We start from the raw sequence: 11,012 nt of genomic DNA, 5'->3' as shown, positions 1-11,012 counted from the left end.
ACATTTTGACGCCATCTGTGATCTTTTATTGAACAGGCCCACGGCAACGTAGCATCTATATGTTATTTTCTCGTGGCTTGAATAGTTATTTGTTTCAATTTCAGGCGGGACACAAAGCTTGCCTGACCCAACTAGGAAGTATGTACTATCCCGTTTGCATCATTGCTACAGATGTTGAAGACCAGTATATTGGCGACGTGAAACTGGCAATGGAAAGCCAGCAGATGTTCAGCATAAGAGAACAAGACACACCCGAATGTGTCAAGTTGGACGTATTAACAATCGAAGGGTAAAGCAGCAAATTTTATAATACTTCTACGTTATTCTTTCAGGCCTCTGTTTCACTGGAAACTATTCTGGTACAGCTTACTGATTTGTTATTTAACACTAATTACATCCATTTGTTTAGCATTTCCATATTTGAAATAAAGATAAAATGTAAAAGGGAATGGACTCGTTGTGGCTCAAACGGTCCCGGACAGGTTTGAGCTGACGTACTAAAGCATCGGCTTAAAATGATTAAAGGTGAACGTACATGCAATCGGAACCAAGTGTGCAGGTTTTATGCTTTTGATTGATCCTTTCAGTGATGTAAGTTGTTTAATAGTTTGTTTACGTGTTTGTTTACGTGTTTGTTTGCGTGTTTGTTCGTGTTGAATTGTTTGGATCACCCACGCGCAGGAGAATATCAAAAGAGGCAATTCAGAAGTACTGTGACATTCATTGTCATACAGGAGACTCTGCCTACCTCCCATAGTGAGGTGTGAGTTCTCCGTTTGTTGGTTTGTTTTCATAAAGATATCGTGTTATGTAAATCCTTAACCCTATAACTTCCGAGATCTAATTAGTAATTCTCCTTACTGTCTGCCATACATGTCTTGTTTTTTTTTTTTGTATTTTATTTGTTTTTGGGTTACAGTTTTTACAAGTACGCAAGATACATCACAAATTTCTACATGCACGAATTTACATTACACTACTCTATTACACAAAGAAAATACCACTACACTGGACTACGAGAATAAAAGAAAAGAAAGAAAGAAAGAAAAAAAAACAAAAAAAAAAGAGGCATCGCGTATTGATATAAATAATGAATTAGTTCAGCTATTGTTCTATCAGTTGAAGGAGGGGTTTCCATTTGTTGTAATGGATCTCAAGTTTATTATTCTTTCTGGCTATAAAACGTTCTATTTGAAACGTACTCTTAATTCTTTCGAAAAAGGATTTAAAGGATAGAGAAGTCTTATTTAGCTTGGTGCGATAAATAAAATATTTACCTTCTAGTACAATATAATTAAGAAGGATTCCGTCATTGTCATGATTAGGCGCGTCAGAAAAACCAAAAACAATATCTTTAATATCAGGAGACTTCAAAGTAATGCCCTGTGAGTTTAACATGACAGTGACTTCATCCCAGAAAGCATGCACTCTTGGACAATAAAATAACAAATGTTCTAAAGTCTCTAACTCCTTTTCGCAAAAATAACACAATGGGGAGTCTACTTTCTTAAATTTAAACAACATAACATTTGTGTATAAGATTCTATTTAGTATTTTATATTGAAACTCCCTTAGTTTGGTATGCAAAGTTGTTTTAAATGGGAGTAAATAAATCTTCTCCCAATCAAGATGAAAAGTTTCTGTATTAAATGCTTTATCGTATTTCTTCATTGCAGTTGGTATACTAGATATCTTAGAGACGAAAATCTGGTACAATGATTTTGAATAAAGCTTCTGTAAAGTCTTCTGTTCACCATCAACCCACAGGGAGAAATTACTTAGATTTTGGTATTGTGTGTTTCCGTAGATAGAAGTCCTATTTAGTTTCAATTCTCTACGCCACTCTTGTGGGAAAGCATTGAGGAGACGGAAAATTAAGAAGCGAACGACCGGTGAGAGAGATGAACGCCATGGCTCCTTATCCAATTTAAGCTCGCCATTTTCATCATAGAGGTTGCCAATTTTTATTAATCCTGCGTCAAAAAGCTTTTTACTATAAACTGATCTGGAATCAATGCATATAAACCTGTTGTTCCATAAGACCTGATTTACTATATCTGAAAGCGAGGAAGGGTTGTCCTCGTTCAAAGAAGACCAAGTTGAAATGCATTCTTTGTAGAAGTCTGGAAGAGCTATTGGTAACTTTGTAAAATCAAAGTTACATTGGAACAAAAATATACCTCCTACCTTTTTGAGGTAAGACTCCAAGAAAAATTTCCACCCAGCTGAGCTGGTTTCTAAAAATTTCTTAATACAGAGTACTCTTTGAGTTTTAATCATGGACTCGATGTCGGGCATTTTTAACCCCCCTTTTTCGAGGAAGTTTATCAGTGCATTTCGCTTAACTTTGTCCTTGCCCTTCCAAACGAATGTATTTAGTAGATTATTGATTTTTTTAATGAAGTCTTTCTTGGTTGAAATAAGAGATGCTCGATACAAAATTTTTGGTACAGCGAATGACTTGATTACTTGTATTCTTCCTAACAAAGTAAGACCTCTCCAACTCCAGCCTTTCACAGATTCTCTCAGGGATTTCTCGATAGTTTCAAAATTCATTTTGTAAAACAAAGATGGATTATGGGTGAAGTGGACCCCCAGGATTTTAACCACCTTACTTATCTCCTTTACACCTAGTTCGAGGCTTTTATTTCCATAGTACCAAGCAAAAGAATTTCCGTTTTGTCGTGATTTATACACAAGCCTGAGTATGTGCTAAAAAGGTTAATGGTATTGAATAGGGCGAGGTGTGACTGCTTGTCACAGACAAATGATGTCATATCATCTGCAAATATAACTAATTTCAGTTCATTTCCATCTACGTTAATACCTCTTATTTGATTGTTATTTCGCACAGAGATAGCAAGCAGTTCAAGCACTATGATAAAGAGGGATGGCGATAGTGGATCGCCTTGGCGGACACCCCTTTTGAGGTTAAAAGAGGGAGTTGAAAAACCATTATTTGTCACAGAGCTTGATATGTTACTGTAGAACGTTTTAATCCATGCCCTGAAAGACTCTCCAAAACCAAACGATTCCAGTGATTTTGATAGAAAATTCCAATTTATGGAGTCAAAGGCTTTCTCAAAATCTATAGCAGTGATAATACCTTTGTAGTCTTTTGCTTTCGTAAAATCCATTTCATCACTTATTGTTCGGGTTGCGTCAAATATAGTCCGTCCCTTAACGAAGGCATTTTGATCGTAATGAATAATATCCAGCAATACTTTTTCAAGTCTCTTTGCAATGGCTTTTGACCCAATTTTAACGTCTACGTTCAGGAGGGATATTGGTCTCCAATTTTTTATCAATCTCCTGTCCTTACCCTTTTTCTCTATTAATGTTATTACGGCTTGCTTTTGTGTATTCGATAATTCCCCATGAAAGTAAGCATAGTTTAATGTGTCTACAAGAAGCGTACCAATTTCTGGCCAAAAGAATTTGTAAAATTCTATTGTAAGCCCGTCGTTTCCAGGGGTTTTATTATTTTCAAATGTAGATAGAACTTTATAGCATTCTGAATATTTCAGCTGTCCCTCGCATAGGTCGCGCTGATCATCATTTAATGTTGGAATAGAAGAACGATTCCCCACAAAGGGACAGGTTGATTCGTTTATTTCTATTTCCGATTTTTCGTCGTAAAGTTCCGGGTAGTAAGAGTGAATTTCATTTAAAATGGTGTTGGGGTTTGTGCACTTTTTTTTCCATTTTCTTGAAGAAGTTTTCTAATACAGCTCTTTGTTTTGTTATTATTTTCTAAGTTGAGAAAATACTTTCTGTTCCTTTCTCCTTGTTCAAACCATATTGCCCGGGAACGAATGATCGAGCCTCTTACAATATAGTCGTATTCCCTTTCGTATTCAGCCTTAAGCGCTTCAAGCTTAGCGACGTTTTCCTGTGTTGCTGATTCTGCTAAATCCTTTTCGCATATTTTAAGCTTATTTTCAATGGTCTGGAGTTTCTTTCGCCTTTCTTTTGCTTTTGATTTGCTGTACAAGATACTTTCTTGGCGAATTTTGTATTTCATCCAATCCCATTTAACTCTTGTGTCATCACAAAAATTAATTTCTTGAAGCCAATTTGAAAAGTTTTCACGCAAAAATACATACACATTGTGATGTTTGTTTGATAACCTTATATTCCCCAAATTGCTATTTTTCCTTGATCTCATCACTTTTGTGCTTGATATTGTATTGATATTGAGAGGAGAAATTCTGTCTTGGTCACTTGTGGGAGTTAAAGGGCTAAAGACTTCCATGAGCAAATCTTAAGTGAGACATTTGAATTTCAGACAAAGATGTTGGCGTGCCATTTACTATTGTAAGATGATTGTACCGGAACAACGTACTAGGGATGGTCACCTCATGATAAAAAATCTTTGCAAGTATTTTCGTGTCAAGTTTGGAATTCGGCTCAGGGAACCCGATTACAACATGCTGAGGAATGTTAGCCTCAAGATGTTCAAAGTGGAGAACGTGCCTCCCTACAAGAGCGATATGGATAGGAAGACGCTGTTGAAAGCTCAGGCTGTTAAAACCAAGGAGATTTATGAAGGTAATGCCGTATAAATAGGGTGGGGTGTTAGAAGGGAACATTCAAGGAAAGTTTAAAACTTTCTTTTTTCATCATTTTGAGGAATAACTGCAACAAAAGCCTCTATGATATACCTATTAACTCCCCGGCGTGGGGGGGTGGGGGGATATTATCATGAAAACTTTCCCTTTATTTTCTCCCCTGTAACTTTATGGTCATGGGTAGGAACATCTTTTGATATTTAAACTTTTTCAATAGACTCCCTGGCATCAGGGCGTACCTTTGCTGAAAATGTTTCATCACCATTTTTTTCCTGTAATTTCTTTGTTGTAGGGAAACCAGAGAATTATGTTCCAACTTTTCAAGCCCACAGAGTCGAGGTTGCACCCCACACGTTTAATCGTTTAAAGTACCAGGTTGAAGATACTTCAGGGGACGGGGTTGTTTTTCAGATCATCAATAACGGGCAATTCCCAATTCACGTTTGTTTGGTTTCCTATCAGTCAGATGGCTCCATTTTTGTCTTATATCCAACAGCGAACAGGGCAAGTAATTTTTTTTGGTTTTTTTTTATTATCGGGCATTGTGCATTGCTTTACCGGAAAAGGGTTTTTACATCTTCAAGACGAACATTTTTTTCGTTTTGAAAAGACATCGCCCTACTCAGGGGAATCCTGATTTTCATTTACTTTCGAAACACCAAACTAATATCGCGATTTATAAAACCACATGTATTTTTTTCTTTTACGACCTCGTCAGTTGATACAATAACTATTCGAACCTAAAGTAATTTCATGAAGCAACTGCTAATGCCAGTGTCAAAACGAATGATTAGTTTAGCGTTCTTTTTAGATGGCAAGTTATCGGAAAGGGTTTATGAAGCACATACGCCTTTGAAGACATTCGTACTTTGAAAACCATATTATTATCACAGTTGGAAGCGTTTCACCTCTAATAATTATTAATGCAAATAGTAGTTTGTCCTAGTGCATCGAAACTATACCACCCAAGGTAACTTGGGTCTATCAAATGAGTTGATGACGTAACTTGGCCACCGTCAAGAGTTTCAAACAGGAGCTGATCTTTCGAGCGTCAGCCATCCGTCAAAGCGAAGAGCTAACGTTCTGACGAAGGGCTAATGCTCGAAACGTCAGCTTTGAAACTCTTAGCGGTGGTCAATTTAATTACGTTGTCAACTTAGTTGATCATACTAAATTACCATGTTATACTCTCCCACCGACGCAGCACCACAGTTTCTTTAGAAACTTATCCCCTTTTATAACATCCAAGGTATATTTTAACTGGTAAATTTTATACACTAACACTCAAATACCGTAGAGTTCTGATAACTGAATGCTGTTTGTATTCATCCACTCTGTAGGGTATCAGCGGTGTGCTTAATCCTGGTGACTCAGTATCAGAGATCAGGCGCGTCTTTCTCCAGCCTGAAACAGTCCGTCTCATGGGGGAGCCCAACGTTGAATTAACAAGACCTGACGGTTGTAATGACATCATTATGTTGTATGCTACCAATGCCGAGGTTGATTATCAGCCTCTGTTCCAGACTCCTTTAGAGCTCAGTCCTTATTTGAGCACTAGAGGGATTGACACACCCGACGTATGTATCACTTTTCTTTGTATAAATTAAGTCCATTTATGAATGTACAAATTATTATTAGAACGTTTTGAGTGTCGAAAACAATTTGGGGTTTCATTGGAGTTTCTTTGCTATGATCTGTGATTATAGACAGTCTTGAAGACTCGATAGCTAACCCGTTCGCCGCGCTCACTCGTGAGCTATCGAGTTAAACACTCGAAGAGAAATTTCATATCCACAAGCAACCATTATTTTGTTAAACACAATAGTCCTTTACTGACAACAAATGTCAACTTTATTAATTAATGAATGAAAATAAAATTATCGACAATCCCCGAATAAAAATCGCAAAGTGCGTTGGCGCTAAGGTTCAAGATGAAAAATACGTTGAAACACTATTAAAACAAAGAATGGGCGTAATTTTCGATACACAAAATTCTCAGTTATTGACTTAGTCCTTACCAACAGAAGATATTTTTTAGGTACACAGCAAAAATCGGCCTGTAACAAATCTTCTAGTTGTCGATTTTCATTCTCAGCCGCGAGAAATGCCATTACCAAAGCCACTGAATACGTAACTCACGGTTTTTCTTTCCGAATTTTGGTTTTCTTCAGCTTCTGGGAAAGTTTGAACGTCACTGTCTGTAAGCGATACGTATTTTTCAGTGTTTTAGCAGCCATAATCCGAAAAAATTTTGGCAAGCGACCTTGGATTGAGAATGGTAAAGGCTTCGCCGTTCATTTATTAACCTGACCGAGTGACGCGAAAGGCGAGTGACGTGTCAGCAGCTGATTGGCGATATCAAACGTTTTTACGGCTTTTCTCAAGGCTGGAAATCCTTGTATAACACCGTAGTTTATATGATAAAATATGTTCATACTTATAGTGCGCAATTTCAACGTGCTATTATGATCAAATGCGACCAAGTGTGACAATGGCTACTCCTGTTTCCCCGCGCTTTAAGCGTTGTGCTTGTTTCTACTTTGGATTCTCATTAGCCCTTTGTAATATTACTTTTGTTCTGATTGGTCATTTGGATCTATGCGATCCCACAACTCACCTCATGCAGATAGCTAGTCACACACTAGAACTTATCTGTCACAGTTGTCAAATTGACTATGAATCATTTTGGTGTTAAAAATCTCTTTAGGGTAACGAGAAAAAAAGAAAGGGAAAATAGTCTTGATTTTATGTAATTTCGAGGTGAATGGAACAGTTAAGGAAGTGTAATAAATGTATGGGAACATTCACAACATGTGCATGTCAGTGAAAAGTTAGGTACAGGGATATCAAAATGTTTCTTGTAGCTTTAGGAAATCAAAATTCTTAAATCGAAGGTTTATTATTTGTTTGAGTATTCCATTAAGATACACTTATCCTATGAGGTTGTAGGTGTGACATGCACCGGCTTGGTCTGGTATGAGTTTTTACCAATCGAAGCCAGTGAAAATTGACCCGTGGTCAGCGGAAGGTAACGAACCCCTGTTCACCTAGTTACACAACGTAAGTGTATCTTTTTTACTTTTTCTGTGTTGTTTAAAACAGGGATTACGACTTGACACCGTCGCCAGGTTTCGAGAAGCTTTGGAGTCCGAGCCAGTTAACCGGGACATTTTGGATGGCGACGTGAAGTGGATTGCTTTGAAGCGGGAGATCAGGGTGCTATACCATCCACAACAAACCTTTGAGCCAATCGTCTATCCCAAGAAGGAAAAGGAAAAGGATTAAAGCAGGAACTACTAAATGAATGTGGTTCTACGTTCCTTTTTTTTTTTTATCTCTTCTTTTTTGGTACTGTAGTTTTAATTTTAATCCCTTAACAAAGATTTATTCTTTAAGATGACTGCAATTTAACAGATCTAAATATGAACATTAACGTTTTAAAACATTTAAGAGGGATACACGATGTCCAATCCCTGAACGTTCTGGTGTAACCTAAGATCTTTGGGGGAAAAAAAACTTTTTGTGGTCGTCTTTTCTCTGAAGTTTTTTTCGAGAACCATGTTGTCTTAAGAATAAAATCGCTTTGCTTAAAAGTAAAAAAAAAACTGCAGAATTGCATGAGCTACTTTTGTCTTTATTAAGAACATTAGTAGACACATACAATAAGTTCAACTTATCTGGAGCAGACATAATCAAGTTAAATGTAGGGGTAACCCTCCCATTACAACTGTCTCACCGCGGATGCGGAAAGGGATAGAGAGCTATAGGTTGATGAAAAATCAGTCAACCAACTAAAAATCAGTTTTTTTAAAGACAGACAAGTGTTTTTGTAAAAGTGCTGCTGCAGGATGTAAACTCTACTGCTTCTAAAAAGAAAAGGAATAAAATTTAAACGGTTCGCTTGTTTGTCTCCTTCAAGTATTTGTCACGGCTCTTAAAAAATTAAGGGTCTGAACCCCAGTGAAGGGGAATGAAGGTGGAAAGAGGTTATTATATGTCATGGAGATGAATGGGTGGGTCACAGGAGAACAATGTATAATTCTTAGTATAAAAAATGAATGTTACTATGAGTACTGTTCTACCAAATTGACCTTTAAAGCCAAACATCAGTCATCGACTTTTCCCAGTAATGTTTTACTTAAAGATAGAAATAATTGACATCGTACTTTTAAGTCACGACTTCATTCTCTGAGAATGGAAAAGGAATTAAGTTTGGTGCCCCTTTATTTATTTTAATGTTTACGATGATCATGGTTAACACGTTGATAATTTGACCCAGTAAGGAATTCCCCCCAACCCTCATGCGTGTCAATGTTGTTAAGGACGGGCGACAAAATAAATTCAAAGAGAAAGGTAGTATGGAGAATTTATGTAGAGATCTTGAATGTAAAAGGGAAATTTAGTTAAAACTCTCCTGAAATTTATAGAGAAGCTCGCAAGGTGTGATTTTCACTGTTATGATCATACGAGCACTTGATTTGGAACACCTGATGAAACGTTACATTACCCCTAAAAGTAACTGGCTTATCATTCTCCTCACAGTGTCACTCTTGAATCTATATGAAGGTCATGAAAATGAAGGAAATGATCATAAACTCACAAAACTCCTGATTTTCAAACTAATTCTCCTTGTCAGTTCCATGGGAAATGTAAAGAGAACAGTGCGGAGAATATGATTACTAATGTAATGGGTTGATAAATGGATACTTCGATACGGAAATACTTATTAACGCCCAAATGAGCTTATTGTAAGTTATCTAGATTAGAGACAGGCGTCAACAGAGGCGCACCTTCATAAAACTCTACTTTTGAAAGCATAATGCTGTTACTATTAACATTGCTAATATAACTAGTATCAAGCAACTCCATGTTCTCCAATACTGCAGGTCCTTGATCCTTGAAAACGTCATCTCTTTCGTCATCTCTCCGTCGCAATCCTTTTGACTCGGAAGATTTTTCCTTTGCCGTGGTCCTTGAGTTGAACTGCTGAAAAACAAGACATTTTAACCTTTGGTACGACAAATTCACATTTGGCACGACATTTAACGTTTGGTACAAATTTTATACTTTGGAAAATATCAAAAAGGACTGAAGCCAGTATTTTTAGTGTAACATTTTAGGTACTTTGCCTGGCCCCCTTGATTGGAGAGCACAGCCTTACTGAGTCAGGTTTTTGGGGTCTTGAGTACTGATTGAACAGGGTGAGCATTCTCATTTAAAAATTGTCTCACTGGACCGAACGACTTCAATAGAGCGTGAGTATTGGCAGTATACGGTCTACTTTTTCGCGCTACAACAATTTCCCTTAATCTTACTCCTACATTCTGTCTGAAATTAAAGGGGTGGCTACTTGAGTTGTGTAATTTAAAATTCGTTTAACAACATTTTGTTAACTTTCTGAGAAAATAACTTTTCACCACATACTTTTTTTGGGATGTACCCGTCTCCTGATTTTCATCTCGTTCCAGCTGGGAACCGTTTTGCTATTAAACAAAAAAAGAAAACATGTTACTATGACGCATTCTGTACGACTCATCTTAACAAATTTTGCGTGCAGTTGTTTCGAGGTAGGTCAGTGGAGTCAAGTTTTATTCCTCATTTTACACCTAAACTATTATAGAGAAATGCAGATCAAACGAAACAAACCATAACAAAGGTTCCTGAGCATGCTTGCCAACGGGAAAACGGGGCTTTGTTATTTGAATACTGCAATTACTCTTTTCAACCTTACCTGCTCGTTGAGTCGCGTATCTTCGGTATCTGCGTGAAAGTTTCTTCTAACGTTCAACACTGCATTCGGAGAATTGCTGGTCTCCTCGTGCCCGGATGAAAATTCAGTTGAGTTGGTTCTGTCTCTGGAGCTGCTATAACCCTCTGTAATTTAACAGAATGCAATAAGTATTTTAAAATGCTTGAGGCGATGAGAGACTCTATTTGGCATCCTTCTTTTGGTCCAGAGAATTCGATATAAATTTGGAGCCAACTTATTTTGATAGTTCATGCTAGAGTACTGAGTCAAATTCTGTTTTGCCTTTACGATCCGGATTAAACTGGCTTTTTCATTAGGTCCAAACAAGGGTAAAGATTATTAAGATATGTGCACATCACCATAAAGTTTGGGAGGGAAATGTCTCGCGTCACTCGTGCATCTACGGTCCGGAATCATGCGCCGCTTCAGACACTTGCAATGTCGTTTCATTTGGAAAAGAATCGTATAAAATGAACGATAAGAGAAACTAGTTTACAGTTCTTTCTCTCATGTGATGTTTCTTTCATACCGTCACCACCTGTCAGCTCTTGTTCCTCAACAGCGTTGGGTCTTCGTGTTGTTTGTGACTGGTTTTGTGTCTCGTCTTCTTCCTGCCCCTCTGGCACTGCTGCTACTTCACACCTTTGTTCACCTTTCATATCTTTATTGTGACTTTTCTTTTCTAAAGAGGT

The 11,012-nt window shown here is 37.4% G+C and overlaps 2 protein-coding genes across 7 annotated transcripts in view; one reads left to right on the top strand and one right to left on the bottom strand.

Annotated features, from left to right (window-relative positions):
- Positions 1-8,425, top strand: part of LOC136277218 (uncharacterized) — a 9,341-nt gene extending 916 nt beyond the window's left edge. The window contains exons 2-6 of the mRNA XM_066158920.1: positions 105-289; positions 4,289-4,551; positions 4,864-5,075; positions 5,912-6,148; positions 7,674-8,425. Of these exons, the coding sequence (XP_066015017.1) occupies positions 105-289; positions 4,289-4,551; positions 4,864-5,075; positions 5,912-6,148; positions 7,674-7,856 (1,080 nt within the window). The 3' untranslated portion in view covers positions 7,857-8,425. The remainder of the gene's footprint in view (positions 1-104; positions 290-4,288; positions 4,552-4,863; positions 5,076-5,911; positions 6,149-7,673) is intronic.
- Positions 8,426-8,751: 326 nt separating this feature from the next.
- Positions 8,752-11,012, bottom strand: part of LOC131796347 (uncharacterized) — an 88,359-nt gene continuing 86,098 nt past the window's right edge. For 5 of the 6 annotated variants that reach the window (XM_066159738.1, XM_066159739.1, XM_066159740.1 and 2 more), the window contains 4 exons: positions 10,850-11,002; positions 10,303-10,445; positions 9,996-10,054; positions 8,752-9,557 (listed from right to left, as the gene is read on the bottom strand). In XM_066159738.1, coding sequence (XP_066015835.1) covers positions 9,374-9,557; positions 9,996-10,054; positions 10,303-10,445; positions 10,850-11,002 — 539 coding nt within the window. In that variant the 3' untranslated portion in view covers positions 8,752-9,373. The remainder of the gene's footprint in view (positions 9,558-9,995; positions 10,055-10,302; positions 10,446-10,849; positions 11,003-11,012) is intronic. The other variant, XM_066159741.1, reaches the window with a different exon arrangement.

Source organism: Pocillopora verrucosa, chromosome 12 (genome assembly GCF_036669915.1).
Source record: "Pocillopora verrucosa isolate sample1 chromosome 12, ASM3666991v2, whole genome shotgun sequence".
In the NCBI taxonomy this organism is placed as follows: domain Eukaryota; kingdom Metazoa; phylum Cnidaria; class Anthozoa; order Scleractinia; family Pocilloporidae; genus Pocillopora; species Pocillopora verrucosa.
Note: the sequence above shows the minus strand (reverse complement) of the source record. Positions and strands in the feature narration are given on the sequence as shown.